This window comes from Catharus ustulatus, chromosome Z, assembly GCF_009819885.2.
Source record: "Catharus ustulatus isolate bCatUst1 chromosome Z, bCatUst1.pri.v2, whole genome shotgun sequence".
In the NCBI taxonomy this organism is placed as follows: Eukaryota; Metazoa; Chordata; class Aves; order Passeriformes; family Turdidae; genus Catharus; species Catharus ustulatus.
This window is the reverse complement of record NC_046262.2, coordinates 43,738,286-43,753,909: the sequence shown is the minus strand read 5'-3', so window position 1 is coordinate 43,753,909 and position 15,624 is coordinate 43,738,286. Positions and strand designations below refer to the sequence as shown.

At 36.3% G+C, this 15,624-nt stretch overlaps 1 protein-coding gene across 3 annotated transcripts in view; it reads right to left on the bottom strand.

Annotated features, from left to right (window-relative positions):
• SYK (spleen associated tyrosine kinase) overlaps positions 1-15,624 on the bottom strand; it is a 67,790-nt gene that overhangs the window by 32,899 nt on the left and 19,267 nt on the right. For 2 of the 3 annotated variants that reach the window (XM_033085327.2, XM_033085328.2), the window contains exons 3-7: positions 15,314-15,474; positions 6,325-6,463; positions 4,745-4,820; positions 3,677-3,723; positions 200-268 (exon numbers count right to left, since the gene is read on the bottom strand). In XM_033085327.2, coding sequence (XP_032941218.1) covers positions 200-268; positions 3,677-3,723; positions 4,745-4,820; positions 6,325-6,463; positions 15,314-15,474 — 492 coding nt within the window. The remainder of the gene's footprint in view (positions 1-199; positions 269-3,676; positions 3,724-4,744; positions 4,821-6,324; positions 6,464-15,313; positions 15,475-15,624) is intronic. The other variant, XM_033085329.2, reaches the window with a different exon arrangement.

The following is a 15,624-nucleotide window of genomic DNA, read 5'->3' as shown; positions in this document are numbered from 1 at the left end:
CAAACCTATTGTTTTAGTTATAAAATCAAGCCCATAATTATGCAGATGATTAGGATAGATGCAGAAAGCTTACAAAATCTTCACAACCTAATTGTTAGTAGTCAAGAAGCAAGTGAAAGGAGGGAGAGAAGACAGTAAAATTAGTATTTTAAGTATTTTTAAGCATTTTTAACTCAGTCAAAAAAAGTATATGAGGCACCTTTTTGCTGCCAGGCTTTGGAAAGGTGTACGATTTGAGTCTTGAGATAATTCCACCTCCTGCCCAACTCTAGAAACCACAATGTCAAAGAGGAACAGTAAATGTGTCATGAAAATAGCTAAGGTATTTCACAAAACAAAACACTCTAAAAGAACAAAACACTCCCAAACTTTCTGTTGCATATGCCTGCAAGTACCCATATGATGCATCAAACAAATGTAGTACTGGAAATCTTAGTACCAAATTTTCTTTCCTTTGTATTACTGTCAAACCATCCTGAGCCTGTAGACACACCTTAAGGCAGTTTTTAAATTCAAATGCACTGCCCTTTGTCCAGATCTTTATTTATAGAATATGTTGTATGTTTCTCCTGCCTCTGCTACCGAACTTTAGTCTCCATTGCACCAACCCCAAACATATTTAGAAATGAGAGGATAACTTTCCTATCTGGAAGTATGACTAATGTATCAAGCAAAATTTGACCTTGGTCAATAAACAAACACCTTGGTCTTATAACATACAATGCAGCTATTGAAGCAGAAAGCACACAAAGTAATATTAATTCCAAACAAAAACGAACAGGCTTTACATTTTATACATGCACTTATGTTCTGTGTAAAGATAGCATTAAAAGATATGCAAATATATTTTACAAGAACACATTAACTTAATTAAATGTAACAAATTAGCATTTCCAGGGGTCACTGAGAGATCATACTTGACTATTAAAAACTGAGACAGAGAACTTGTTGTTCAAACATTTAGACTGATGCTAAGGCTAAAACAATAATCTGAGCCACATTCTCAGTCTCACTTTAAGCAGCCTTTGAACTCACTTAGATGTTCTGAACTTTTTAATAGCCCATTTGAACTTCTTATTTTCTGAAAAGACATCTTTTTTTAATTGATAAGATCGGTATATTTCCTAGTATTCATTTAAAAGAAAATGTCTGATTTCACATTACAAAGGTGTCCTTTGTTTCAAGACACCAAGGTATGTATGGTCCCTGGAAGAACAGAAACCTTTTTGATGCTTGACATTCTTGTTAGCTGTGATGCATAAAAAAATCAGTACACTGCATATTGAAAATGGTTACTGAATCAGACATTGTCTTTTACTTCAAGAAATTTTCTTTCCATATTGGGAATAAATGAAACCTGAAGTACTACTTAGTTGCTGTTTTGCAACAGATAAATTCTCTAAGAGGTCAAGCGCTCTCTTGCACAAGCTGAGCCTGGTTTTCATGATGCTTTTTCAACAAGAGTATCTTCTAGCACTTAAGTAAGCAGCCACCTGTAGTGATGGTAATACTGCTTAACTCATGTGTTTGTATTAGACCTACAAATACATGTTGAGATGAATATTTCATCAGGCACAGCAACTAGCTACAGTTAGGCTGTACTCATAAAGTTTAGGTCTGTCAATTACCACACGAAAGACTGTAACTACACAATACTGAGAAAGGTTAAGAGGGGAATTTGGGAAATGGCCAGAAGTTGGCAGTTTCACTATGTCATCAACTGCAGAACTGAACTAAGGACTCATTTCAAAAGCTACTCTGCCAGTTTAAATATATATTGGGGTGAAATTGATTGCAGAGAGAAAAAAGTAATCTACAAAATGGAAGGGATCAATATCCACTTAAACCTAGCCATGGAGCCTCTAGTGAAAGTCTATGCATATTCTGGGAGAAACCAGAACAAGCAGCTCTCCATATTCTGCATGGAAAATTACCTTCAATAGAGACATTTAGCATAAAGTCCTTTCTTTTGCAGAGGAAGCATATTAGTGTCACTAAAAGTGAGATGCCCATATTACAATAAACTTAAGCAATTTGTTACTCCAAATTTGTCCATGGAACAATTACAAATAATAGACAAATGTGATGTAGATTTACATCCCTGATGTAACTTTTACTCCAAGCCCTTATAACCAACAGTTTACAGATAAAACGTTTGGGCATGGATATGCCTTGCATATCATGCAACAGATGTTTCTACATGCCATGTACTTTCCTAAATTCAAAACAACTTCCAATTTGGACACGCTATTCCACTAAGACTTTGGAATAGCACCACGGTATTTTAGGTTGTAATGTATATAAAAATGAAAAAAATAGTGAAAAATTGGCCTGGATGGGATTGTCAGCATTAGATTGTTGCTTAGAACTGGACATTATGTTGTGTTCCTTTACTTTCTCTCTTTTGCTTCTTTATTATTATCAAATCTTACACACAAGTCATGATCATTCCTGTTGCCTTGCTCTGGATTATCTCCTGCCGGATAACATTCTTCAGTGCAGTGTCAAAAACTGGTGGAAGTCTTTCAGTTGAGACCTTGCCAGTGTTGAACAAGCTGGAAACACATTGATGTTTCGCTTTGCTCTACCAGCATGGTGGTTGCTCATCCTTGTTCCCATTCTGATTTATTGCAGGCATAACATCTTCTGAAAAACTGTGTCTGCTTGCTATTCTGTGGTTTATATCTGACTATTAAAAGTGCAGTATCTTGCACTAGTTTCTACTGAGCCTCACCCTTTTTTCCCCCAAGACATTTCTCTAATTCATCACAATTATTTTGATACCAAATTCAAAAAATCACTATTCCAATTTACATATTTTGACAATGCATTTCATAAATAAAAAATCTGTGCAGTATACTAGAAATGCCAGAAACTCCTAATTGTTAATTATCATGGTGTAAATAATATGAAGATAGATTGAACATCTTCCAGATAAAATTATATTTGTGTTTTGTATGTTTGTGATTGTAATACTTCTCTTTAGGTTGTTTTTTTTTGGTTTTTTTTGTTTTTTTTTTTTGGTTTTTTTTGTGTAATCTAAATAATTTTATTTCAGGCATATTAAAAATCTTCATGAGTTACTGCTTTTGCACAAAAGTATTAGGTGTGAGAATCTGGAAATATTAAGTGAAGACTTGAAGCTCCATAAGCAGTAATAGTTATTTAAAATTTCCCATTTTCTATGCTTATATTACAAGAAAGTAATTTAGCAGAGTCATTTTTAAAATGTTCCAAGGAAAACACAAAATTCAGCTTTCAGTTTTAAGAAGTTCAAAATAACAGATATATTGAGGCTTAAACCAATATTTTAGTAGACTATTTGCAAAATATGTACTCTTAGATTTGGTGACTTTCCTTATAGCCATCATGACAAGTCTTAAGCACTAGCAGTTAAATTTACACTTATACTGTGAATTTTTCTGTGGATATTATGAAACATACACAGTATTACCACACTGAATGTGCTTGCCCTATCTCTACAACTGCATGTATACAGTTATATAAATGTGATCTTGTGTGCTTAAACTTCATGGACGTCCATGTAAAGATCCAAACAGATCCACAGATCCAAACCTGACAGATAATAATACTCAAAAATTAGAATTAGCAGAACAGTATGTGACTGTAATCCTTCTCAAATGAATGCTGCTGCTATACCACCACCTTCACCTACCTTAGGAAGTGTTCCAGAAGAAGGATGAGTATTAAAACCAAGATTATCTGCAAAAGAATCAAATGCAAAATGACACTGAGGAAGGTGAGAAATTTGTGTAGGAACACAGAATTTTACAGAGGGGACCAACTGTCTAGTTTTCAGATCACATTACAGCATTTCTCTTGGACTGTCTTCTTTGCTTTTGTCTCTTATATGAAGCAGACTCTGGTACTTCTAGCCACAGAGACAAAAGTAAGTGCAGATCCTAAATTACTCAAAGGAGAAGGAATATAATGGTGGAATAAAACAGATAGTGATTCAAAGGAATGGAAAAAGTAAAAACTTCAGGGTCAGACTTGATGATCTTGAGTGTCTTTTCCCACGTAAATGGTTTTATGATTATATTCTATTATTCTACATCCTCTCACCATGGCACTGATATTCAGTTAGAATGACAGAATGTGGCCTTAGAGAAAGAAAATCTGTTCTGGAAGACCACAAGTTGGACATAGATCAGTCAGTTGCATCTCTTTTTCCCTTTTCAGTCAGGGCAAGAGGGAGGAAAATGTCTCTTCAATGTGACATGACATTAAAGAAGAAACAGGATGAAAAGCACACTGACACTTTCCCCCACCTCTTCTCCTACTTTCCCACGAGTTATCTAGGAATTTCTCTCTGACCTCATTTTCAGTGCAAGGTGCAGCCAGTGCCTTGTTCTGCCCTGCTTTTCCCAACATGGGAACTCACCTGGTGGGTGCACCCAACCCGAATTCCTGCAGCAGCACAGCTGCTGTACCTTGGAGTAAGGACCACTGGGAAGACCACCTTGTTCTTGTTTGTGGTTCAAGTAACACACATTGCCACTGCACATTTCTGATCTAACAATAATTTAGACCCAGCAGTAATTTGATTTGGTAGCCTTAAGCTACAGGGTCTGCCTCCATCATGCATAGTCTGGCAGATATTATCTCATTGGAAAAAGTGGATAATCTGCACCCACCTATATGGCAAGTGGAAAAAAATTGCACATATTTATCATAATTATCATATCTTTTAACACATATGAAAATAATAGGAATAACTCACCATTTTCTGGTTGTGGACAAGGAATGGTAAGAACCCTTAATAATCCATCAGGTTTGTATGAATAATGCTCAACTAACTAGCAGAATGAGAGGGGAGGGAAAAAAATAAATAATGAGAGAAAAAGATATGAAAATATGAGGATGGTATCATTAAATATATTGTCATATTGTTTCTGTAGAAATGTGTGCATATGTAAAATAATCTATATATGTTATAAGAAATGACCTTGGCATACTGCAGATCTTTACCGCACATATTCTTTATTTCTATTTATCACGGGTGCATGTTTCTGAAGCAACCTTGTGGTTAAATGTGAAATGTGATCCTACAACTGGATTTTTAAGAGCCAGTATTCCCCCACCCCCCAGTTCTGCTTCCAAACAGCTTTGTAACTGAGCAAATAACTTCTTTTTAATCTCTGAGTTCCCACTCTCAGGTTTTTTTCTTTTTTTTTTCTTTTATTTTTTACTTTTTCAAAAATTTGTTTAATTTAATTTAATTTAATTTTATTTTATTTTATTTTATTTTATTTTATTTTAAATTTTTGGGCATACTTACAATGCAAGAATTGCCCTAGTATGCAATGCTTTCTTTGGACCTCAGAATTGCAATGGTATGTGCACAGTTAATAAATGTATAGCACCAATAGTTGTGGCCATTTGTGCTCCTGGATTGTCCTCTCCACATCATTTTTTACAGGTTTATTACTGCTATTTTCCATTTGGTTATAAAGAAGTCCGTGAGTGTAAGAGCTCCAGACGTGTTCACAAAAATTGCATTTTAAGAGCTGCTTTTAAGTTTCCAGTGACATCAAGAAAGAAATATGTAGGACATTTACAAAAATGCTAAGAATTAATATATGCAAGCAAAGAATAATATTTTAGATCTATGACTCACTTTTCTTATTTTAATAGATTTTTAAGCAAGAGGACATAAGATATTTCTGCAGGGATTTCAATTCCCTTAGTATTTTCAATTTACCTAGTCATTTCACTAGTATTCAGTTTCAGTATCAACTGTGGCATAATCAGCTATGGACTTCTTAATTGCTTAATCTTTACCAGGGTTCAAACATATTTTGGTGGTAAGCCTCAGCAGACCTCATGCTTTAGCAGACTTGAAGGTGGAGAATTTCAAAGCTATAGACTGCATTACATATGCAACATCTTAAACCATCCTCTTTTTGCTTGCTAGAATTCTCTTGGTTGCTGTCATAAAGGACATTAGCAAAAGAATAAACCAAGCATATCCATTATTGAGAATGTTTACTTGCAAATGAAAACGGACTCCCATTCTAGAGAATGTTCAGCTAACTGAATGATTAATCTCAGTTTTGAACTCGGCTGTAGCATCACATTTAAAAATTATTAAACTCTCTACACTCACATAGCTTTCTACATTAATATATATTTTCTTAATGTACAGAAACCACACAATGTTGGAAACATGACAAATAACCTGCCAAAACATTTTGGTTTCAGTCTAAGACTATTGTCACAAATCAAAATAAAACAATGTTTCCTTGGTCAGTTATATGGACATGTAAGGACAGATATCGATGTGATACAAATTTAAGAGACCTGCCACAGGGTGTCAAATCTTTTTCCATCTGGTATGGAGAGTTTTCCTGTCTTATCTCTGTCAATACGATAGTGCAGTACTTTTCCATCATTCAGTAGGCACAGGGCATAGGAACCATTGCTGTCCCTTTCTCGGATACTGTAGAAATAAGAGAGATTTTCAGGGTTACACTTTACCAGGCATGAACATTCTTTACAAATCATCCTTTCCTTAAAGATTTTGAATTAAAAACAAATCAAAATCAGCAACGCAACTTCTGAAAACATTTTGTTAAGCCTTTAGTTTATTTCTTAGTGTAATTAATTTTCAGATAAATTGCCTAAAGCCTCTCTTTTTCTTTCAAAAGGCAACATTCGATTAAAAAAAAAAAAAAAAAGATGCAAGGCACTGAGGCAGCTACAGAACACTGTATACTGCATAATGTCCTCTTTGGGCAAATGTGCATTTTAAAACTTCGGCAGTACTGGTTTACTGCTCTTGTATCTTTTATTTTGAAATAAAGAGAAGATAGTAAGAACAGATGGTAAAATACTGAAAGAATGTAATATAAAAATTGCAATTTTTTTGTATTTGAAATAGCTTGTTGGACTGACCCTTACATGGCTGGGAATTTAAAGAAAATAATATATTACTGTAATCACTAATTCTTAGAATTTCAGGAACGATATTAAAGTTTTGTTGCAGATTTCACACAAAATTCATATGAAATTTCACATGGTATTGAAGTGTACATATCTTATCTAAATTTCACCATGGAGAGATCTCTGAATGGAATATAAAAACTTTGTCTAAAACTCATAGGTAGGATGATCTCCTTCTTCAGGGAGACCTGTGACTGCCCTCTGAGATGCCTAAAAAGAATTGTTTTATGTATACTCGGGGCTAGGTGACACTGGGACCAGTGTATTCTGATGACTGGACTCAGAGTAAATAGAAATGTTGTACCAGCTGTGAGGGAGTTGGTAACAAATTCCTGAGTTTAGAAAGAAGGCTTTTTCTTTCAGATGGATTTCCACGCTCACTTACAGCTGTCTGTGATAGCAATAGAGTTAGAATAAAATTATCTGCCTTTTTTTCTTTTTTCATGAAAAGCTTGGATTCTGGAGCACTAAAACATTTCTGGTGTGCAGAGAAATCTACTTACTTTCCCTCGAATTTTTGAACAGCCTTGAAAAAAAATACAGCAGTAAATTCTCACTAAGATGTTAAGAAGCTTTGCTGGTGCAACACTGGTACTTGCTGTTATATCTTAGGAGACTGCAGAGGCAAATATTAAATTATTCTCTTCAGCAGACTCTCTCAAGGCTGAAGTAAAATTGTGTTTTGTCTGAATTACTCATGCACCTTTTTCTTTCAAGTGGAGTGATTCTTGTTGCCTAAGATGTGAACAGGACAATGGCTAAAAGAAAAGGGAAGTAGGGTCAGTTTTTTGTTTTCTGAAAACAAAGCAACTTGCGTAAGTCTCGAAAGCAAATTGAACCCCTTGTGGTTTCTTCATGGCATGTAGGTGTTTCCTCAGCATGCTGATTTCCTGTGCTGACTGACCAGTGAAGAGCAGCAGGCTCTGCTAAAATGAAGAGTGACTTTTACTTTGCGTTCTTCCCTTAGCAAATAAAGCTTAGAAAAATATTTTCAGAATAGGCGGCATTGCTACTAAAACACAAATAGCATTTCACTGCAATCAGGCTTCTGTTCAGAATAAAGCACAAATACGATTATAAAAATGCAACGGATTTCTTCTCAGTAACAAATATCCTTCATAATTCACAGAAAGAAATGGAGGTTCCATTACAATTCAGTTCTATTGAAACTGGTTCTCATTTGCAGGAGTTATTACTTTCACGAGAGGCATTGCAAACACTTCTCAAGAACACAGGCACACCATGGGAGGAGAGATTCTTGATTTCTGAAGACCATGGCACAGACCTAAACAGTTCTATCATCCATCAGTGCAGGATTTAGGTGAAGTTCAAGTTTATAATGTAATTGCATTTTGGAGCTTTTCCTTCCCTCAAGCCAACAGCTACACAACTCTGGAGTCATCTACAGTACACAGTAATGTCAGCTTCAGTCAGACAGCTCTATCACTGCACATCCTAAAAATCCATCCTAATACATGACAAATTAAGGTCCAGGGGGAGCTTTGTTCTCTTAGGTAATGGAGCAAGTGGGTTTTAAACTGTAGTCAGTCAACTACAGCACAGCCTAGGACTCCACAAAAAATGAAATCAAGAGGTACACAGCCTGGATCTCCACAAAATATGAAACCAGAAGATACTACCATGTTTCCAAATATGTCTGAGAAGCAGAAGTATCAAGTGCATTGAATTGACAGCCCAAGTCTTAGTTTTGGCAAACAGAACCCTTACTGGGTGACATGGATTGCCCCAGGCCATGTTTCACAATTACATTTTGGTTTTGCACGCTGTGGTAATGGGTGTCTGGGTTAGGCTAAGCCTCCCGAACTGCAGCTGGGTAACAGTATCCAGTTCTATGTCAACAGTTGCTGTAAAAAATAAAATTAAAGGCAAATGCTGTTCAAACCAAAAAAGTTGTAAACTGAAACCTCTTTGAATAGAAATAAAAGTTTCACATCTTCTTGATAGTACTGCCTGTACTACCCATGGCCTTCACATCAGATCTTGGAGCTCACTTCATATATGGAACTTATCCTTGTGTGGAAAGTAACAATTTTCAGAATGTTGAGAAAAAAATTCAAAATTCCAAATGCATGCTCTGCTTTAAAGTGCTCTGAAATGAAACACAATATTTACTGTTCTTCAATAAACACCGTTTAAAAAAAAAAGTCTTAATTGAAAAATTGTGGCAAGGAAGGAAGCCAGCAGGGAAGTATCACCTGGTCTTCCATTTTCCATTCCATGCTATTGCAGAGAATCACAAATGTACAGAAGAAAAACATAAAGATAATAAACATCTGTAAATAAAAAACACTGTTATTTCATCCATTGAGATTAATTAAAAATATGAACAACTTCATCGAGAACAGATTTGAGTACATAGCCATATTAGAGATGTTCCAAGGTACCAAAATTTTTTATAACATACATTTTTAAAACAGCAAAATAAGGAATGTAGAAATTCAAATTGATACCTGATGCAATGAAGAGAATATTTACGTATTGATTTTATATTTCATGTGATGTGTGTTTGAGTATTTTTTGTGGTTTTGGGAGTCTAGCCTAGATAGCAACCAATAACAAATTGGAGCATTGTAAATAGCTATCCAGCTATACATTCCCTCCTTTGGTATTTTCATTTGGAAGCAAAAAGAAAAATGTCCCAGTTTTTTCTGTTTCCAGCTGAAAACCCAAACGATCCCACTCTTTCTAAAGAAAATATCCCTGAGGGTCAAAGAAATAAATTGCTATTACAACATGCCTCATTGACTATATAGAAAAAACAGAAGTTGCAGCATTCTTCAGTGGAGAATTATGAAGAAAATAAACAAGCAAAATGATTGCATTAGGAATGGTGTGAAATTATTCTTGGTCCTGAATTCAAAGGCATACTAAATTTTCTTCTCAGCATTGCTTTGCCTTCTCGGCAATTACAGCTTTGTTGATGTCAGAGGTATTGACATTCCCCACTGCTGATGGAGCTCCAGCATCCCCTGCTTGTCTTGCCCTCATGACCATCTCTCTGGAAGTGCTGTTAACAACATGGTTACTCATTATCACTTCAAAGATCTGCTGCACATTGCATATGTTCCAAGTTTGAGGGTAGTAAGACATGAATTTGGTGCCATCTGTAAAAGAGTTATATAAAGGGCAAAATGGATTGACTGCTGTCTTCATTTGCATCATTTCTTCTCCCGTGTACACTAACACATTCAAAACTGTTTCAGAAATGCCAGAACACTACAGAATTTGGGCAATATCTCAGTTTCACCCTACTGCAATCTACAATGCAATCTAAAAATTCATCTATTGGTGAGTTGGCTACGCAGTTACAAAAAAATTTTGTGAGAAGGATTGCATGACATTAGTCTATTTAGTTGACTTCACCCTGGCAGCAAAATACACCATGCTCCACCAAACCACTAACAAACAGCTCTGCAGTAAAACTGCACCTGAAATAGGGGACGTTCTTAGTACAGCTATCTCAGCTAGATCTTCTTCACACCTCAGACCCACTCTGCTGCTGAACACCTAGTGCAGAACCTGTCTAGAGAAGCCACAGCTCTGCCACACTGGTCTGCAAGTGTCACCCAACACATATCTAACTGAAGATCAGTAAACAGCTCTCCCAAAGAGTCATGGGCATCATGTAGGTTGCTGTGGAGAGCACCTCCAGAAACACAGTCTGTATATTATAATTCATCTTGAAAAAATTTTATGGTCATCTAAGCCTAACAACTGCTTGGCACTTTCAAGAGGAACTTCATCAAGAGGAAGTGAATTAAGGTAACATTTAATAGGATTGTTTTCATCTTCTATGATGTCAACCATGTCCTGCCCCTTCTGTGGATGCAAAGTTAATACTGATAGAATTATCTAAAGAATTCTCTACAAGGTCAGAAAAATTACCTAGCTCAGCAGTAAACTCCTAGAAGAAGGCAGCACTATTAGTAGAAATATATACTGCTACATATACCAGAAACAGAAATTTTTGGTCTGACAAAAGACAAGAAAACTCTTGTAGAAAACTGCACTTCAAACCTTATTATTTTGAAATATTGTTACTAGTATTAACTATTGTGACATAAAAGAGACAGTTTAGCTTCTAGTTGTCATGGAATTACTGTGACTCATTATAATAGTCTAAACTAGATTTGTCCTCTTTAATATTCTCATTGCGTACTGAAGACGCTCATATGGCACCAAAATATTTTTTACTTTCCTTTTACACAACTTTTCATATTTTATGTGAACTACATACAACTATGATTTATATAGACTAAACTGCTAATTTGCAATGCCTTCACTCACAATTTCCCTAATACTGAATTTTTAAGTTTAACAGTATTTCTGAATATTCCTTATCCCCCCCGCAACTTCAGAACTTCTGGTTTTTAACACATATGCAAGATCACATGCTTGTATAACTCAAGTAGTCAGTCCTGATGGCAAGATATGGCAACCCTTACCACATACCCGAGGTGTTTCGCATGTGAAAATACAGAGAAAATTAACTCTTCTGTTGTTTGCTTTTAGCAAAGTTATAATTTATTTTTCAACCCTTCCAGGCATGCATGCCTGAACTCATATAGGTATCAACGGTATTGTAAATAGTTAATGATGTATTATTAATAAAAATACTATTAAAATACTAATAAAAGTATTACAAATATCAATAGTCTGATTTATGATCAATACTCCTTAACAGGCAAGATGTAATAAACACCAAAAATTTGGTAAAGAACCATCATCCAATATAGAATGCAAAATTAGTGAAATTAGGTGGGGCTTCAGACATAAAGTTCCCTATTTTTAGTTTCTTTACAGATAATTTTAGAGATATGTTACTTCTATTCCACTGCTATTTTTTTCCCTCCAAAGTCTGTGCCTAGAGTGGCAATCTTACATAAACATTCTTCACAGAAGACATAGAAACTACTTCCCATTTCATGTCGTTTGATGGCATGGTTTCTGTGTTTGGTTTTGAAAACAAACTCTCTAGCATCCACATACATACTTTACTGACTTTTATGCCAGGAGAAAAACCCTTTGAAAAGATCTTAGAAAATTCCCTGGTAAAACATCCACGTTTAGCTCAGATTTTTTCCTCGGATGCATTGTAGTGTTATTTGTATGGTGTTATTCATGATATTTTGAATGACAGACAGGAAGCTTTTCTACTATTTCCATATTTAAACCATAAAAAATAATTCTAGATTTGATAATCTTGTATTGCTGCAAAGCAGTGCTACAGAAACAGATATGTTAGATGAATTATTACACAAACTGCTGTACTGGATTTTTTTTTAAAGATAGATAGGTCAGATGGATAGCAAATTTCTGGTGAAATGATGTTTTGGAGACCCTTGTTAAAAATATACAGAAGTATTATAGCTTTCGAATATTTATTATTTTAGCCAAAATAAACAATATTATATTTGTCACACACAAGTATCCACTTGTGGACTTGTTAAATAACCTCACAGTACCTAATCTCTTCAAAAATCTAGCTCCTCTCTTTTTCCCAGATTCCAATTCCAACCTCAACAAACAAACATTTCTTAGACGTTAAATGTTTGAAAGTTTAACGTTTCAGTCAGCTACTGGGCTTGATTATCTTGACTAGTATTAAAAAGCACTAATTCACAGTCACAACTTCAAAGCCTTCAGATGTACCAAATACACAGACATACAGAATATTCTGACAAGCACTGCTGCTGGGTAAGTAAAACTACGTGATATCTGTGCCTGAAATGTAAAACAATGCACCACTCTCGCACTCAACAGTTTTGCTGCTTCTGCTTCAGTTAGCCAGAAACCAGTGATTTATTTCTCAACACCTGCCGAGTAAGCCCACATTAGGAAACCTACTGAAGAAAGCAATAAACCTCTCTGAATTAGACAGTTCTTTAGCTATTTGTGAGGAGGCCCTAAATCTATGGGTCTGAGGGCTAGAATGGCTCAGGAATGTAAAATAACTGATTGCAACACAAATGAACAACACAATTTCTCTTGCAGCACTGTCTACTGAACTATGGTGTAAATAAAATTCTCTCCCTGTGTCTTCCCTGAGAGCATAGGAGCAAATGGCAGCTGAGTGGTTATTACATTTTAAAATGGCCAGATAGGAAGTCTGTGCACAAACAATTAATACATCAGAAGCATCCCACAGATGCAGAAGTAAACAATCTTGTCCTTAATAAGCAGGACCCAAGATCAACAAACTAGCATTTCACATTATTTAAGCTCCATTGGCAGTTCCCATGATTTAAACAGAGCCTTAAAATTAGCATTTTCTCCTCAATGGGTTTCCCTCCCTGATATGAAAGCTGCCACCTGAGTTCCATACAAACTACACAAAATATGGCTCCAATGACATAACCAGTCCCGTGGGACAAGGTCTGAATGCTCCCCCACAACTCATTGAGCATGTCACTGCAAATAGCATCAGAAATGCCTCCTAGGTCATCTTTAAGGAACATAGGAGAATGCTGGTGAAACATTTCCAGCCAAAGCAGTAGGAATGCTTATAGAAGACTAAAGAGAGACCAGTGTTTATAACTGAGCTGAAAATAGCAATTCCCTTAAAAAATTTCACTCAGTTACTCCAAAACCTATCCCTGTTGTTAAGAAATGCTAGGTGATGGATCCTTTCCTTTGAAGAAAAACTTGTTTCCTCTCCCCTCCACCATTGCCCCAAGGAGAAGTACTTTGGCCACAGAGAAACCAATGTCTGCCAGAGGCAAACTGGAAAAGCTGTTCGTTTTAATACATTATAAACATCGTGACTCAGCTGACACAGAGTCGGTTTGGTAAGATGTTAAAACAGAAAGAAAAAATCAACATATCTTTAGGTATAAAATTGTCATAAAAAGAAAGGATTGCTTTTTGTTTCAATTACTGGACCTTATCTCTTAAAAGTAGGAAAGGAAACTAGCAAAATCAGTGGACAAGAAAAAGGAGAGGTTGGGTGGTGATGCTGGTCTGGTAATCTGCAACAGCAACTGCGTTCATCAAATCCTCTGAACTCCTACGCAGTAGCAAGAAATATATGGGTCCACACATTTTTGCAACTTCTGTAACAGTTTTTTTACTACAAGTATAACAACATCTGTAACAAGTTTATTACAATATTTTGTTACTCATGGCAGCCACAGCAACTGGGTACATGCTCTGGATGTGATCCCCATCAATAGGGAACAGGGAATATGAGGCTGAAAACAGGCACGCATGGATACTTGGGCAAGAGTGGCTATGAAATGCAAAAAATTCAAGGACTGAGGGGAGAAAAGAGAGTCCAAGAAATGAGATGTCACTACAGTCAAATTGTTTGTGGTTAAGACCTCATAGGAATTCACTCAAATGGGAATAGGATTTAAAGGAATTACTGGTTCCTGTGAATTAAGATTGAAATGTGTAAATATGCGAGGGTTGCACCCACATAAGCAATTAGTATGACCCATTAAAGAAAATCAGTAAAGAGAGAGTTGGTACTGAATAAGCTCATCCTTCCTGCAATCACTTGTGGGGTTTTGCTTTGGACTACCTTTACAAACAGGCAAAGAAGGCTGAGTGCTAAAGAAAACTACATAGGTAGGTGATGAAATTTCCCCCAGAAATTATACAGCTCTAAGTGATCCTTACTCGCCATTGATTTTTAAGCCTAATTTTTTATCATTATATATATACTTTCCAGGTGTGGGGTGGGAGTGACAAAAGACAGCTCTGTTAAAATTTTCAAATAAAGGTTCTCCAAAAAAGCCCCTTGCTCTAGTCCTCACAAGATGATGGCTCTCAGTCATCATCCTAATGACACATTTGTGCTCAGAAAACAAAAGGTCATTAGGCTGGGTAAATGCAGAGGGTAAGCAGCAGACACAAAATAGTGCTGTCAAGGTAGAAGTGATTGATTCTGTCGCTTAACTACAAACCAAAGCACTACCACTGTCCCTGGGAGACTTGACAGATACAGATCCCAATAACTACTAATATAGGCAGTTTGTATCTAATTGTACCACTTTTAAAAGTCTGTGTATTGGGTGCAGGTAGTCAGGCTTTGAAAGTAGGGCTGCAAAGGCCAGGGGATGTCCTGGGCTGGTCACAACTGGTTCCAGTAGGCCCTGCTGGACACCCCTGGAAGTGTTCCAGGTTTTTGTTGTATTTTTCCATCATTAGTTAAGTGAGGGACTTGCTTAGGGCAGGAAGCATCAAGTCATCTAAATGATGCTGATCTGGGTGCCCTCACTGGGATGAACCATGTTTTAGGGCATAGTCTCATTTGAGATTTACTCAAAAGAGCTGTACAGTAACAATGGAGGCAAACAGCAATACTGCAGGAAAATAAACTCACAGAAATTTTCCATTGGTTCTTGATCCAAAGAGGATACGGTGTTCTGACTCCTCCCGAGAGATCCTCCCATGGAACCATGGCATCTTCTCATGGGCTGTAGTGGCAATCAGCTTCTCCAGCTGAGGCTTCTGACTAATGATAGCTTGTTCAAGAGCATGCCCCTAGGGAGCAGTAAAAACATCGTGAAAAGGTCAAACTATCTTCCACAATAAAGAGATGACAGGCAGACTCCCAGTCTTTTGGGACATCCAAAATCTGCACATATTTGTTGTGTGTGAAGGCCTGGTAGCTATAACAATTTTAAACCAGAA